The 17480-nt window shown below is 38.8% G+C and overlaps 1 protein-coding gene across 3 annotated transcripts in view; it reads left to right on the top strand.

The window, feature by feature from the left end:
- Window positions 1-17480, top strand: part of Nell2 (neural EGFL like 2) — a 387809-nt gene that overhangs the window by 108558 nt on the left and 261771 nt on the right. For all 3 annotated transcript variants that reach the window (XM_070039336.1, XM_070039332.1, XM_070039338.1), the window contains one exon: window positions 8857-9007. In XM_070039336.1, the coding sequence (XP_069895437.1) occupies window positions 8857-9007 (151 nt within the window). The remainder of the gene's footprint in view (window positions 1-8856; window positions 9008-17480) is intronic.

Below are 17480 nucleotides of genomic sequence, written 5' to 3'. Positions count from 1 at the left end.
AATGCTTATTCTTATGATTTTCGGATCACATTAATGTGTGTCTGCTATTTTTAATTGTTTTTACCTTTTTCTTTACTTTCCAAATGGTTTAGAAGAGCTTACAATTTAGCCTGTCCATTTATTGTGCGCAGTGCGTCTTGATTTTACTGTGGTGTTGCAGAATTCTACTGTGTAATAATTGAAAGCATATCAGCTTGGGCCAGAGTCCCAGCTCTGTCACTTAAATTTGTTGTTGTTCAATACTAGCAGGCAGAAGAGTACTTGAGATCTGTCATCCCTGAATATGCTGTCATGTGTTTGGTCTAGGTGATGACAGGAAGCCTAAAGTGGGCAGATCAAGGCTCAGAGGTAGACCCAGGCAAGAAGCCAAACTCTAGCCTGAAAACAACCAATGAAGGGCTAGAGGCCTGGCTCAGTGGTATTGCACCAACTAGCAAGTGTGAGGTCATGAGTTTAGGCCCTCAGTATTGCCAATAAAACCAAATGCCCCACAAAATACCCCTCCCCCCCAAAACCCAAAACAAAACAAAAAGAATTACCATCAATCACTTGGCAACAATATGAACCAATCTGAAGGACATAAAGGTACGTGAAACAAGCCAGGCGCACAGTAATAGGCAACGTTTGGCCCCACTTCTATGGAGAATCCGGAATACTTGCACTCAGAAACAGCGTAGCACCGTGCCGTTCCAGAGCCTGTGGGAAATGGGGAGGTTCTAGACAAAGTTCAAAGCTTCATTCCCATGGTATAAAAAAGTTCTGGAGGTCTAATACATAGGCTCGTGCCTGAAGTTATAAATGCTGTATTGAATCTCTGAAATTTGGTAAGTCATCTTAAATGTTCTCATGGTGCGTACAAAATGAACACCTATATACATATATATGTATACCATGTATATATGTGTGTGTGGTGTATATATACATACACACATATACACATACACACACACATATATACATATGTACACATATAAAATATGATGTACATTTATATATGGTATATATATATATATATATATATATATATATATACCATATAAATAAATATATATTTATTTAAATTTGTCAGCTCTACCCAAATAAGAAGAGAAATTTGGCCACAGAAATCTGCATTACATAACTTTTTATGATTTTAAGTAGTTTTATTGCCTTGTTTTATTATTTTAAGTAGTTTTATTATCATATCAGTTTATGAATACAAAGCATCTTGATCCATATCTTTTCTCATTTTCCCCTATCCTTCCCCACCTCACTCATCCTCTCAGTTTTCTTATTTTCATAGGATATACATTGACTATTATTCTCCCTCCCTTCCTCCCTCCATTCGCTCTTCCTCCACACCTCAAATACCAGTTTCCTGGTATTCATTTTAGAGTGTGAGCTAGTTGTTCTAATAAAGCACACCATTTGGCTTCTCCCCTGCACGCACCATACTTGGGTTCATCCATTTATGCACATAGCTCTGTAGATGTTCACCTACACATCTATAAATTAGATCAAAAATCTATGTATTAGAGAAAACATCGTCCTTTGCATTTCTGGGCCTGACTTAATTTCACTTAAGAGCATTTTTTTTCAGGTCCATTTATTTATTGATGTAATATCATTATTCCTAATGGATGAGTAAAATTCCATTTAGCTTATTTCAGTAATCTCCCTGCCTCTCTCACCCTTTCCCTTCCCACCCCCCTTCCTTGCACATTTCAGTGTGTGTATTGGGGTTGCCAAGTCACATCGTTTCAAACCCTGAAAATGATTTCTTCATCCACATTCAGCACTGCACCCTAACAGTCCCAGGATTAAAAATGAATATTTTGATGTTATTGCTTCAGAGCTGCTTTTAGAAAATATATTCATAATTGCTTGAAAACACCACTTGCTAGGTTCTTAGTGAGTTTTTTTTTTGGCTCTGCACACAATAAAAATAGAAAATATTATACAGATTTCAGGTTTAAATTGAAGCATATCTCCAATTAAAAAGACCTAATGCAACCTGGGGATGCTGTTGAGTTCTTCCATTGAGCTTGGTGCCAGCCTTTCAGGACTTTTTTCAGCCCTTTTCCTCCATGGAGATGATTCAAATGATCATCGTCTGCTCTGCTTTGAAAAGACTCTGAGCTTGTCCATAAAAGAATGGCCATGCATTGTATTCTAGAAACAGGGTAGGAGACAGGACTGAATATGAAGAACCATTTGATGGCTCAAAACTTTCTGGTAATTTTTTTTAAACATTTAAATATTTAGTGTCTCACTTTGGGATTCTTTGAATGAAGGCAAACTCAGAAAACCTGCTGAAGGAATGATGGGTATTGGAAATTTTAGTGGGTCCTACCTTTCATTGTAGTAGAAGAGTAATAATGCTATTACAGTTCTGAAGGATGTTCACGCTACTTTGTGACAAAAGCAGCTCATACATAGTCTGTGTAGTTTTGGGAGAATTTTTCTTCTGTAACAAGTGCACTTTATTTTTCTAGATTTTATGGGTAACAGGAGGCTTTGTTGATGAATTGCTTTTAATCTAATTAAATTTACCATCTGAAACTAATGATAGATGGGAAAAATAAAATTAATTCTTGTACAGTGGCTTCTTTGATTTGATTTTTCTGGGTTTTGTAGTAATAATCTGCAGACTTTGTCTCTCTGTCTGTCTGTCTCTCTCTCTGTTTCTCTCTCCTCTCTCTCTGTCTCTCTCGAACACATACTAAGTCTTGAGAGGAAAATAGAAGCCAGGAATACTAACTTTAAGAATTGAAAAACAGGAAAGCAAATGGGGAAAATGACCTTTCTTAAAATCACTGCTAAGCAATTTATTGAAGGAACTCCAAATGTTGTCTTATGTGATTAGTTTCTTGGGGAGATTATTTTCTGAGCATGTACTCTCTTACTGATGACTGTGACTCTGGATGAAATGTGGATAAACGATGCCTTCCGTGCTCAGGGGGCAGCAGAATTCAGGGTATTCCAGAATACTGGACCAGAAGAGATTAGCACTGTTAGAAATTGTTGGGCATCTTTGGCAGGATGCAGATTGTTTCATGGCTTTTTTTTGGGGGGGGGTAACTAAAAATTGAACTCAGGACCTCCCACTTGTTAGGCAAGTGCTCTACCACTTGAGCCACACCCCTAGCCCTAGCCCTTTTCATACTTCAGTTGTTTGTTCAGTTTCCAACTGTGATTCTCCTGCTGAAGACCTCCTGTGTAGCTGTTAAACCACAATGCGTTGCTTAGAGATTGAGATTGAGATGGGATCTTGCTAAATTTTTACCTGTGCTATTTTTTTTTAAAACCATGATTCTCTAGATCTCTACATCCCAAATAGCTGAGATTAAAGGTATAAGCCATTATGCCCTCTTAGGACTTGAAAAAAATAAAAAAGGGAAGGAGAAGTGTAAAACAGAATGTGGATTCAAGGAGGAAAAGACATGCAATTCTGAAAGATAAAGGTTGTTTGTATCACATGTACAGTTTATAAAATCTATGCACGCATATTTATGTGTCCAGGTGTGTTTTTATGTGTGTACATAAAATCTATGTCTCTTATCTATCTGCTTTCCTTCTACCTACCTACTAACCTTGTGTACTTTTCCTGTTGATGTCTTGTAATCCACCTTTTCATCTTGTTCTGGTCCTGAGATTCCTGTAATTTATTAAGACACTTTCTTAACTTTAGGTACCACATTCTGATGACTTTTTTGTTGTTGTTTTGGACCTGGGGCTTGAACTCAGGGCCTGAGTGCTATCCCTTAGCCTTTTCACCAAAGACTGGTGTTTTTCTACTTGAGCCACTGCTCCACGTCTGGCTTTTTTTGTTGGTTAATTGCAGATTAGAGTCTTACAGACTTTCTTGTCCAGACTGGCTTCACACCACGATTCTCAGATCTCAGCTTCCTGAGTAGCTAGGATTACAGGCATGAGCCACCAGTATCTGGCTCTGATGACTTTTATTTATTTATTTATTTATTTTTGATGACTTTTAATTGTATAATTTTGACAACCTTGAGATCTTTTGAGATCAGATGTTGAAATGCCACCCTCCCGGGTATGAATTTCTGTGTCACATTACTTTATTAAAACATTTTTTTAAGTTAAATTTATTATTTTATTTTCTCTAAGTAGTTGTACACAGAAGTCTCATGTCAGGTTATGAGTACAATGCATATTGATCAGTGCCACCTCTTTCATCATTATGTCATTCTCTCCCAACTCACCCATCCCCCCTCAAGTTATCTGGCTCCATTTTCACATTCGTACATTGATGGTGATGACTGTATTTGCCCACCACTCCTGTCTCCATTCTTAGTAGTTTAAAATCACTATTTCTGAAATGAAGGTGAGATCATCATGCTTTTACTGCACTTATTTTCATTCAGTGAGAAACTGTGAACTTAGTTCAATTCACCTGTTTCCCGTTCTTTTACCTTTGGTAATTTGTCAGTGACTCAAGTGCTTTAGCTAAATATCTTCAGCATCACACATCTTGTCTGTTCCTGTTCTGTTCCAAATGTCTGATCTCATAGAGTTCCCAGACCCTCTACAATTCCTTCCTCTATTCAGATACAATGATTTCTTTAAAACGTGTTTGCAAGAGCAAAGCTAGGCCTAACGATGACTAGAATAAGTTAAGAGTTGGTAGTAGAAGTATTCTGTGAGAACTGAAATCATAACTCCACTATGATCTGTATTTCCCACAGAGTTTCTTTGATCATATCCAGGAAATTTAGAAACCTTCACTTGTGACCTGGTCTCTGAACAGGAGGATAGGGTGCTGTCCTTGAGCTGTTGTGCTCAAGGCTGACATTCTACCACCTGAGCCACCTCTACTTTTCAACTTTTTGCTGGTTTATTGGAGACAAGAATGACACAAACTCTCCTGCCAGGGCTGGCTTTGAACTGCAGTCCGTAGTACTCAAACTCCTGAGTAGGATTACAGATTAGCTGGAGCCCAGCTAATCAGTATTTCAAAGGCTTCCCTTTACCTCCCATTTCCTTCACTGTATTTCCAGCCAGAGTGTCTTACATTTTTACTGATGCTACATATCATAGTCTGTTCTTTCATGTCCTTTGTGCTTTCTCTTTAAAAACAAACCTTTATATGGTATCTATACACAAAATACAATTAAAAACAAGCACACACAAGTTGTATAGCCTCTTCCCTTGTTCCACAAATCACATTCAAAAAGCATCAGAGAATAATGTGGAGATTTACAGAAGGCTTTTTTACATAGGCCAAAAAAGAGGTACCCCAAAGTGCATGAGTCTCCTTAAGTATCATTTCTATGAAGTTCTGTCTGTCAGGCAGCTAACACATTTATTTATTATATTATATTGACATTTTTGATCATTAAGTAGTTTTTTTGAGGGGGTTTCAATTCAACATGTCCATTTGTGAGCACAATGCATCTTGGTCAATGTCTTTTTCTTTTGCTGGTAGCTCGGTGAGCCATATTCTTGGCTCTCTGTAAGTGTGATAGTCACTCCTGAATTGTCTATTCCTCTTATTTGCATCGCCATCTGTCATCTTGCTCTGGAAGACAAAGGATGCTGCTCAGGTTCTACCTATCTGAATAGAGGAGAAGCATAATCAATATAATTTAATTTTGCTTTTCTTTGATCTGTCAAATTAAAAGGAAGGACTGATGATAGGCTCACTTCTGTGTAAATGAGAGTAGGTTAGAAGTGTATTAAAATTAACATCTTGTATACTTCCTCAAGGAAGTAGAGAATTTGGAGCTAGGAGGAATTGTACAGATTGCTTGCTATACCCTATTTTATCTCTGTGAAAATAGGGGAGAAAGTACTTTGTTCACCATGGTAGACATTGAAATCCAATCCATTGTTAACCTTCCTTCCTTCCTTCCTTCCTCCCTCCTTCCCTCCCTCCCTCCCTCCCTCCTTCTCTCTCTCTCTCTTTCTTTCTTTCTTTCTCTCTCTCTCTTTCTTTCTCTCTCTTTCTTTCTCTCTCTCCTTCCTTTCTTCCTTCCTTCCTTCCTTCCTTCCTTTCTTTCTTTCTTTCTTTCTTTCTTTCTTTCTTTCTTTCTTTCTTTCTTTCTTTCTTTCTTTCTTTCTTTGTTTCTTTGTTTCTTTCTTTGTTTCTTTCTTTCTTTTTCTTCTTCTTTTTTTTTTTTTTTTTTTTGCTGGTTCTGTGCCTTAGAACTCCAAGCCTGGGTACTACTGTTCCTGAGCTTTTGTGCTCAAGCCTAACACTCTACTACTTGAGTCACTGCTATACTTGCACATTTTTTGGTGGCTCATTGGAGATAAGAATCTCACAAACTTTCCTGCCCCTGGGCTGGCTTCAAATCTTGACCCTCAAATTCCACCCTCCTGAATAGCTCAGATTGCAGGTATGAGCTACCAGAACCCTGCATCATTATGCTTTTGAATTGCAAACATGAATAGAAATGTGGAAGTTTTTGGCTAAAAGACTGTTTTCCTAAAACTTTGAACAGAAATCCTCATCCTGACTTTATTGTCCTGTGGACAAAATAAAAAACATGCAGGGTATGTCTATCATCTGACCAAATCTAGCACAAGGGAGTGGCAGATTTGAGGATAGGGAAGGGTTGTTTCTCAATGGCAAATATGAGTTTCTTTCCTTGTAGAAATGTTGATGGAATCACAAATCTGGGTTACACTAGCCAACAAAGTGTAAGTTTACCCTATGTAGCCATTCTATCTCGCCCATCCAGCAAAGGCCACTACTTACCCATTTCTTCCATGTTCTTTAGACCTCTGTATCTTACACAGAGTTTCTTCTGGCTGGATTGTGCTTCTTTCCTTTCTCCACCTGGTAAACTCCTGATCAGAAACCAAGAGTTTTATGAGCTTTCCCTCTAGGTGCTGCTGTTTGCTTGTCCCTCTACATTCCAGTAACACTTTGGATCTACCTGTATGGCAGTATCTTTTCATGGCATTGTTGTATGTGTATGTCAATGGCTTCTTCATGCATGTTCATTTCCAGTTGTGAACACAGGTGATAACCTTTCCATAACGTAAACTTGTGGGCCTAGAAAGTGGGGGAACTTCAGATGAATTCCTAGAGTCTGCATTTCAGCAGGCATTTCTGCTGTGCAGTGTCCCAGGGAGTGTTGGGAAATGCCTGGGAATGTTTCCGGCTGTTGCAATGACTGAGAGTTGGGTACTACTGCTATTTCTTGGGCAGGTACCCAAGAATGCTAGGGAATACAATGACAGCTTCTACTGAGAAATCCTTACCTCAGCCTGTTTTGCTTTGCTGAAGAATAGAAAAAATGAGAATGATTTTTTATAAGAAACAATTTCTGATTCCCAACAACCCTACACATGTACTCTAACTAGAAGAGCCTTGTCTCAAAAGTGACTCTGTTGCTTGAATAATGAAGTTTCTTATGTATTAAATCCATTTCTTTTTTTTGTTCTGGTCCTGGGGCTTGAGCTCAGGACCCATGTGCTGTTCTTGAGATTGGTTTGCTCAAGGCTCATGCTCTACCACTTGAGACACAGCTCCTCTTTTGGCTTTTGGTGGCTAATTGGAAATAAGTCTCATGGGCTTTCCTGCCTGGGCTGGCCTCAAACTGTGATTCTCACATCTCAGCCTCTTGAGTAGCTAGGATTACAGGCCGGAGCTACCAGCACCCAGCATTAACTCCATTTATATCCCTGTCTATTTCTCCCTTATCCTTCTGGGTCATGAGATTGAGGTATGAGACTAAACCATATGAAAGTGCAGAGTAAAAGTTTCATTATTCCCAAGCAAACCTTTCTTGGCTAGGTTTTGTCAAAGCCTGGTAGAAGTGGGTAGAATTCTATGCATTTTTTTCAACAAACATGGTGAGAAAATTTGATGTTAATTCTTCAACCACTGCACAGAAGGCTGAGAGTGACTAATTTCACTGATCTTTTAAAGAACCTATTTATAGCAAGCCTTCTGGCTAAAGAAAACCAATGTTGAGAGTGGCTCATAGATTTAAATCCAGTTTTCTGTCAGGAGGTGTCAGCAAAGCTAAATGGCTCTAGCATGGTTCTTTAGGTCTTATTCTAGGAAGTTGGTCTTTTTGCTCTTTGTTGACTCTGATGTGGCTGTGGCATCTCAGATAGAGGAAGCATGTAAAGAGAAACTCGTTTCATGAGTGTTTTTTGATTCTTTGCCTCAAAGGAGATGTTTTTGTAGAGATTCCTGAAACACAAGTTCAGTGATTCATGTGATTTTGCTGTCCTGTGTTATAAGTAACATAAAGTCTTGTTAGAATTCCCTTCAGTTGGGCACCAGTGACTCATGCCTGTGATCCTAGCTTCTCAGGAGGCTAAGATCTGAAGATGAAGGTTCTAAGTCAGCCTAGGCAGATAAGTTTGTGAGATTCTTTTCTCCAATTAACCACCAAAAAGCCAGAAGTGGAGGCATGGCTCAAATGTTAGAACTCAAACGCTGAGTGAAAAAGTTATTGGAGAGTACCCTGGCCCTAAAAAAAAAACCCAAAACCCAAACAAGAATTACTTCCACATGTTGCATTTCAGTTGTTATTTGATAAAAATAGTGTTTAGTTTTCTCAAAAGGTGCTACATGAGCTGGGTGCCAGTGGTTCACATCTGTAATCCTAGCTACTCAGTTGGCTGAGATCTGGAGAATTGTGGTATAAAGCCAGATAAGGCAGAAATGTCTCTGAGACTCTCCAAAGTAACTAGCAAAAAGCCAGGCTGGAGGTGTGCCTTAAGTGCTAGATCACCAGAATAGCAAGTGTAAGGAGACATTCCTGAGTCCAAATCCCAGACTTATTTAACATCCCTGTACCACCAATGTTGTGTGTAAGAAGAACCTGATAAAATTCTAGTCTGTTTTTAATGCATATTTGTTTTCTTTCTTTTTTTTTTTTTTTAAAGATACACCCAGAAGCATAAAAGCCTCCACTGCTACAGCTGAGCAGTTTTTCCAGAAGCTGAGAGATAAACATGAATTTACTATTTTGGTGACCCTGAAACAGACTCACTTAAATTCAGGAGTTATCTTCTCTATTCACCACCTGGATCACAGGTAAGTAGTTGTGGAGTTTTCTGTGTTTACCTTTCATGCTTAAAAGAATATATATTTAAGCCAGATCTGGTAATTCTCGTTTCTTATTAGATTGAGATCTGAAGATCAAGGTTCAAAGCCAGCCTGGTTAGAAAAGTCCATGAATTTCTTTTTTATTTTATCTTATCGTTTTCGTGAGTTTTTTTTTTATCTTCAGTCAGTTACCAAAAAGGTAGAACTATGGCTCAAGAGGTAGAGCTCTAGCTTTGAGAAAAAAAAAATTATAAAGCTTAAGGACAGTACCTAGGCCCTGAGTTCAAGCCTCAGGACGGGCACACACACAAACACAAACGAACATACTTAAGGCAAGTAAACAAAAATCAACTATGACCTATGACCTCCACACAAAAGGTGATTTTGCCACGTTAAGCAAAACGATGGACAGACATATTGGGATCTCCCTGAAAGCAGAGGATGCCGGGCACCCAGGGTGAAGGGGGCAGCAATGCATTGGCGTCTCCATTTGTAGAACGAGTCTAATGGTTCCTAAGTTCTTCAAGGTATATCATTCTCAGTGTTACAGACATACTTCTTACTTTCTGAACTGTTACCCACAAGATACTATTCTTCCCTTTTTTTTTTTTTTTAAATTGGCTGTTAATCACTGGGAGATCTTAATCACTATGAGATAACTTCTTTTTTTTTTTTGCATCATGGATTGCAGCAATCACAGCTGTGTATTTCATTTGTGTTGGAAAAAAGTGCTGTGTTAGCCTGGTGCTGGTGGCTCACATCTGTAACCCTAGCTATTCAAGAGGATGAGATCTGAGGATTGTGGTCCAAAGCCAGCTGGGGTGGGAAAGTCCATGAGCCTCATCCACAATAAGCTACTGAAAACAGCCAGAAGTGGCTCTGTGGTTCAAGTGGTAGATTGCTATCCTTGAGCAAGAATGTATTCAGGACCTGAGTCCAAGCCCCAGGACTGGCACATACATACACAAAAAGTACTATCTAGTATCTTCCCCCTCTTCCTATAACTAGGAACATCCTTGGGAGAGCAGGTGGGATCAAGGGGAGGAGAAGACAAGAAAGAAAAATTGATTCATGACACTTGGCATATTGATAAGTTGCTACTAAATAATGCCATGTGGCTTTGTTATCATTCATCCCTGTAAGAATAGCTACAGTTAGGACAAGGGAGGTTCCTTTGTGTATTTTGGATACTTGTTCTACCATCTTACTATCTGTGGCCCTGGCGCAGTTATATAAGCTCTCTGTGTATCAAATTTCTTATCTGTAACTTGGGACAATGATAGTATCTACTTCCTAGGTTGTGAAGAATATAGAGTTGATATATGCAAAGTGCTTTATTTATATAATAGCTATAATGATACTATACAGGTATGGGCAGAAAACTTATTTGCTTTGTCTTGTCAGCAATGAGGCTGTGTGGGACTTTGTAAATCTCTTCTAAACCCAAAAGGTCATACACAAGCAAATACATAAGAAAAACTAAGAAAGCAAGACTTAAGAAAGAGGATTGTTTGACACGCTCTGTCCAGCTTATGCTCAGGACTTGTGGACACAATTCATTCCAAACTGAGCATCGACGATGAGCTTCCCACACCCCCCACTTGGCTTTCTTTACTCCCACGGTCTGGTCTGTGTTGGAGGAGAGGGTATCATCTTGACTTCGGAGGTGGTAACTGGCTTAAGACCTTCAAGACAGAGTGAGAAAGGCTGGGGGAAATTCCATTCTTAAGGGATCACTGGGGCTTTCAGGGTGGTAGTCCCAGAGACAGGCTCCATCTTCAGTTGATTAAGATTCAGTGTGCTCCAATGCTGGCAGCCCTTGGGCCTCTGTCTGCCATGCCAGTTGGACTTTTTAGGCAACCCAGGTCACACAGTGTAAAGGAAGATGGCAGAGCAATCTGGTTTTGTGGCTGATGAGCTCTACTTGCTAGGAACATTTCCCTATTATTTTATGCACACTAGGTTTTTTTTTTTTTCTTTTGTGCCATTTTCTCTCACCACCCTGTATATAGCAACAGAGAACTCACTCCATCTTCTTTGAGAGGAGGACATTATTATACATAGGATGGCCACTGGTAGTTCTGTTCTTAGCCACTCTGGCCTCTGTGCTAAGCAGAGCTGGCTACCCTTCTGCTGTCCTGGGAGATGATGGCCGAGTTCTTCACAGATCTTTTGCCTTCCTCTGCCTTAGTTCCAGATGGTCGTTGCTTGCATTGGGCCCAGAGCTGAATACATTAATCGTACACACATGTCTAACCAGCATGAACCTACAAATTTTCCATCTAATAATTACTGAAACAGTTTGAATTACTCTTTTTTTGACATGTACAGAAATCTTGCTTAAAGAAGAGAGACATACATCAAAAGTTAAATAATATAATAAATATAAGTTATAATATATAATTCAATTCTCTGGGAAAAGGAAAGCCGGAATATACGTATCAATGTAGAGAACTGGCAAAATGAGCACAACTGGAAAGTAGCAGTAATTAACACTTATTTTCAATGGCACATTGTACAGAAGCAACATCAGAATTAATCTAATTAGGAAATTAGAGATGTATCTGAAACCAACACAGTTGTACATGAAAGTAGGAACATTTCATTAAATGATTAATGTGAGACTAATAATAATAATAATAATGATGTGAGAATCATTAAGCACAATTGTCTTAAGGAATCCCACATTATGTAATTATTACTTTAATCCCAGGTGCTTTTTTTTTTTAATCGAACTCTGTTTATTGTTGGTCATGGGCTTGAACTTAGGGCTGGGGCTGTCTCTGAGGTTTTGTGCTTTAGGCTAGCACTCTACCACTTTGAGCACAGCTCTGCTTCTGGTTTTTAGGTGGCTAATTGGAGATAAGAGTCTCTATAGCCTTTCCTGCCTGAGCCAGTTTTAAACTATGATCCCCAGATCTCAGCCTCCTGAAAAGCTAGGATAACAGGTGTGAGCCACCAACTCCTGGCTGGCATTTTTTTTTTTTTTTTTTGAAACAGCGTCTTGCTGATCGCCAACTCATGTTTTCGTGAGTTTAACTCACTTTCATGGGAAGCAGACACTACAGGCAAGCACCACCACAACATATGTAAAGTTTTCTTTTCAAGAGTAACAATTAAATACACGTAATTCAAAGACTTTGTTTTTCCATTAGGTGGTATTCAGGGCCTCATGCTTGGTAGAGAGACACAATTCCCCTTACCTCTTTTCTTGAGCAATTTTTTTGGGTGGGGTCTTGCTTTTTGACTGGAAACAACCTGGAACACTAACACTTCTTTGTGTACAGCCCATGTATATCATGGATTACAGGAGGTTACTACCACTTTCAGTACAATGACAGATTCTGATCCATTCTGCATTTGCACTTGTGGTTGTGGACCAAGTACATATACTTTTGTATATATCTTATAGTCAAGGCTTCTCTCCACACTATTTTCCTTCATATCTGTAGATTGAACTCATTACTATTATTATATACATATAATTACATATAATTATGCATAATTATAAAATAAACACAAACATTTATATTTTATATTACATCACATATTTATGTTACACAAATTTATATTTGTATTATATAAATAAATATTTGTACTCAGCTCTTGTGCTTTCTAGTTATACTTAAAAATTTTGTATTAATTCTGTAATTTCTTGAGTAAATTATCTTACCTTTGCAGGATGAATTTATCTATTTATCTGTAAATCTGATAAAAATTTGGCTAAACACATACTGCATTTTATTATTTATTTATTTATTTATTTATTTATTTATTTATTTATTTATTTATTTATTTGCGTCCAGTCATGGGGCCTGAACTTTGGGCCTGGGTGCTGTCCCTCAGCTCTTCAGCTCAAGGCTAGCGCTCTACCACTTGAGCCACAGCGCCACTTCCGGCTTTTTTCTTTTTGCTTATGTGGTGCTGAGGAATTGAACCCAGGGCCTCATGCATGCAAGGCAAGCGCTCTACTACTGAGCCACCTTCCCAGCCCCAGATACTGCATTTTAAATGTAGTACATTTTTCCATTATATTAAAAAATTATTTACTTTTTTGAGTGCTGATCCTGGATCCTGAACTCAGGGTCTGGGTGCTTTCTCTGAGCTTCTTTTGCTCAAGGCTAGTGCTCTATCACTTGAGCCACACTTCCACCTTTGGCTTTTTTGGTAGCTAAAGGAGATAAGAGTCTTACAGACTTTCCTGCCTGGGCTGGCTTCAAGCCACAATCCTCAGATTTCTGCCTCCTGAGTAGCTAGGATTACAGCTGTTAGCCACTGGCTCCCAGCTAAAAATAATTTAGTTTTAAAAACACATTTTTATTTGCCTAGTAAAACAACCATTCGTTCATTTTATTATCAATACTCAGTGATGCTTAAGAGTGTAGCCAGGCGTGTTTGGTATATATCTGTAATGTCAGCACTTGGTACGGTGAGGTGGGAGGATCACAATTTTCAGCCCAGCCTGGTGTACATAATGATACACTGTCCAAAACTAACTGGATAGCTGGAGACAAACTATATCACTTTCAGTCATAACTCTACCAGTTATTGGCCTTGTGGTCTTGTACAGATTACTCCATTCTTTTCAGTCTGTTATTTGTAACTCAAAATAAAAGGGTTAAGAGACTAGTAAAAATAATCTACAAATCATATACATCCAGTATTCTCTCATTCTCGTCTTATAAATGAGACAGTAAGTTAAAGAGATGTTAAAAGTTCTATGAGAGTGTAAGTAGGAGTTGGGATTAAATTCATATTGCGTATGGAGCCAGCTTGTCTACCTCTGTTGTGTACTATTTTCTGGTGTCTACAGGAGATGGCCAAATGCATTCTGTTCATCCCCCACCCCCCATCATCTATACAGTCAAATCCCAAGCTCACTTCTTCACATTCTTTAGTCTGGTGCTCTTGTCAAAATGCCATCATGTCTTCTCACCTCCTGTCACCCAGTAGACTTAGTATTACATTGTAGTGTTTCTTTTCTTCCTGTTATTGGTGCTAAAGTTCTTTCTTCCTTTTAGTTATCTTTTAATTTGTATTTATACATTTAGTTTCATCACTTCCTGGACATTTCTTTATTCTCTACTTTCACACAAAAAAATTAAGGTAGCCTATAGAGACTCCCATGGGACAAGATAAAATAAAATGAAACATGCAAATAAGGACAAAGGAATAAATAGAAACCCAGGAAAATGATCAAGAGAACACTGCTATTCTTGTTACTGAGACACAGTCCCCAGATGGAGTTTCATGACAAAATGTAGCATGTGTCCTTAGAAAATAAGTTCAGAAGGCTTCATGCTGGCTGGTGGCATCATTCCACAAACATACTTAAGTAAAAAACAAATCTACCATGACACAAGCAACACCTATCTATGGGTAAAAGTCTTTGCATTTTTCCATGGAAATCAGTTGGTTCAACCCAGTTTTTCTTCTTAATATGCCATTAGCTTCTGCTGAACACAGACTTGATGTTGCACTGACAGATTTATTCTCTGCAATGCCATCCTAGCGAGCACTTGGTCTGGGCCAAGTCAGCTCTCTGTAAGGATCGTTTTAGTGCATGATAGGAAAAGCTCTTCTCCATGATGGGCCCGGAGATGCTCAGATTCCTGATTTTCCCTTTTCAGTGATCAAAGGTTGTATCAGGGTATACCTTCTGAGCTCCTGTTGGTATTGATCTGGTAAAAGATTTAAGAATAAGAACCAGTGAATTTAGACTCTGTGAGTTAGACTACAGAATGTCTGTGAGAGAACACACACTCAAATGTTATTATTGGTATTCAAGATGGTGTGATAATGCTTCTTTCTTCCTTGTCTCCGTTTGGGTTGACCATGGTGAGCCCCAGCTTTCCTGCAGCCTAGGGAAGGAAGTAGGAGGTAGGAAGTGATGGAGATGGAGAAAATGTCAGCTTCAGCACTGGTGGAACACCGTAATTTTATTCAGTAGGAGGATGACTGTCAGGCTCAGTGGCTAGCCTGCTCATCATTGATGCGCCAGCCTCTGCTTTTTCTTCTTGCCTGTCCAAATCCTGCTCATATTTCAAAACTCCATAAAGCTATTACTGTTCTTTTCAGTTGACATCGATTTATTTTTTTTTATTTCGTCAGCTTCTAATGCATTAAAAACATTTGGGCCACTCCTTTTGCCTTTCTGCTATATCATGTTTTGTATGTGTATTTATGCACATGCGTTAATTACCAGTGGTACGCCAAAGACATCCTTTTTTCCCTTTTGATCACAATTGTAATAAATACTTGCTGAGGCATTTTGAAAATCAAACTGGAGTCTTTTCTAATGAATAATATATCCCATGGTTCAAAACTTAAAAGGCACATCAGGATTTAAAGAAAGAAAAGTTCTACCTCCATCCCTGATCCCTGTCACCCAGTGTCTGTTCCTGGGGGATGAAAAAAATATTATTATTGAAGGAAATTTTGACTGTAATAAAGATAATAGAGCTCATTCAATCAGTGGTGTGTTCAGGCTCGCTCACATGCTGGCTTAGGAGAGTTGAAATTCTGTGAGCTGGTTGATATTAATTTGCTAAATTAAGAACAGACAATGGTATGAAAATCACAGAGTATAGAATAAGCAAAGCAAGGCTTTAAAACCTCTAGCCTGACTTATCTATTTATATATCAACCATCCACCCATCATCTGTCTGTCATTTATCTATCTACGATATATCAACCCTCCACCCATCATCTCTATCATCTATCTCTATCTATCTATCTATCTATCTATCTATCTATCTATCTATCTATCTATCTATCTATCTATCTATCTGTCTGTCTGTCTATCTTTCTACCTATCTATCTATCTATCTATCTACCTATCTTTAATGAACCAATGCCTTATAGATAAAGAAACCCACATATTACAGATGTTTCTCTGGAGAATGGAAAGAGAAGTATAAAACATTTATCAACCCTGTAATGCCTGTAGCTCTGGCTTCTGTGGTAACCACTGTTAGCACTGTGGGTGCAGCTTTCTAATCCTCTCCTTAGGTGAGTTGGTTTGTTTGTATAAATTTTCACATTGACAACAGATTTGCATTAGACGTCTATAAGAATTGTGCATTAAGCTCGCAAATCTCTTTATAGCTATTGAACAAACACAGATGTGAAATGAGTATTTGGTGGATGACAAAGTGAATGAAAGATCAAGAGAGAGATCATCATGATTACAGCATGAATCATGAGTGGCATCACAATGTTTTCACCAGGGTGGACAAGCAGATCTGGAGACAGTTCAAATGTGTCACATTGATGCAGCATGCCCAATCTATCCTGAATTGTCATTAGATCCAGCAAGGAATTCACTAATGGGCAGCCACTGCCTGGAAACAAGTCTAAGTCAAGTTGCTAGAGAAAAAAAAAAAAATGACACCTGTAATGAGCTATACGGTGACATTGCAGCCACTGTGTTGAAACTGGAAACCTAATCACACAACTTTGTTGGTTTGGACAGATGAGACTAATGAACCTGCTACGGATTCTGGGGGTTTCTGAAGTGAGCCTAGAAAAGACAGAAGTAGGAAGGGCAGACCATCACAGCATGTCAGAATTGGCAGAGGGTTTGAAAGTCAAACCTGGGTGCAGAAATATAGCTTCAAACACTGTGGCCTAATTATGCAACTACATCAGAAGGCTTGGGTTTGCTGTGAGCAAAGGCTTATTTGGCCTCACTCTGAAATGCTGGTTTTGGATGGTCTTCTTTAAGTAGAGGCTTCATTAAAAATTAAACCCCCTGCTTCATGGGAACACAATGAAAGAAGATTGTTGTTCCTTCAGCCTATTCTACATTTAAACTGAAGACAATAGGCCATGCTGTGGCTGACCATGGTACTTTCATTGTTGGAAAGGCACTTGGGGCTGGTCAAAGGGGTTCTCTTGTACATCTCATTGTTGCAATGGGCCAATCTGAATCACTATTTAAACATTTTGCTTTTTCCCTCCCCCTCCCCAAATTATACCAACATCAAATACAGTGAAAACAGGGACAAGACACTAAGTTGAAAAACAAACTTTACAATTTAGGTAGGGTGGTGGTACGGGGGTTTGGGGGTGTAGTTGAGGAGGTGGGAGCAACGGAATGATAGGGGAAAAACAAAGGAGGAGTCAATAATGCTGGATAAGAAATGTACGCATTACCTTGCTCATGTAACTTTAACCCCTCTATACAGTATTTTCACAATAAAAAAACTTATTTAAAAAAACGGGTTCTCGCATCATTACTAAATTTTATTGTAAAGGTGATGTAAAGGGTTATAGTTACGTGAGTCAGGTAATGAGTACATTTCCTTTTGAACAGTGTCCCCTACTCTCTCATTCATTTACACTCCCAGATTTTTCCCTCCCCCCAAAGTTGTATAGTTCATTTCCAACATAGTATCCAGTGGGTTTCACTGCTGAATTGGCTTACCCTTTGTCCCACTATTTCTTTGCTTCCCCTCCT

The sequence above is a fragment of the Dipodomys merriami genome, unplaced genomic scaffold (genome assembly GCF_024711535.1).
Source record: "Dipodomys merriami isolate MVZ:Mamm:240054 unplaced genomic scaffold, mDipMer1.0.p SCAF_10, whole genome shotgun sequence".
NCBI lineage: Eukaryota > Metazoa > Chordata > Mammalia > Rodentia > Heteromyidae > Dipodomys > Dipodomys merriami.
The sequence above is the reverse complement of the archived record's forward strand: the minus strand, read 5'-3'. Positions and strand labels throughout refer to the sequence as shown.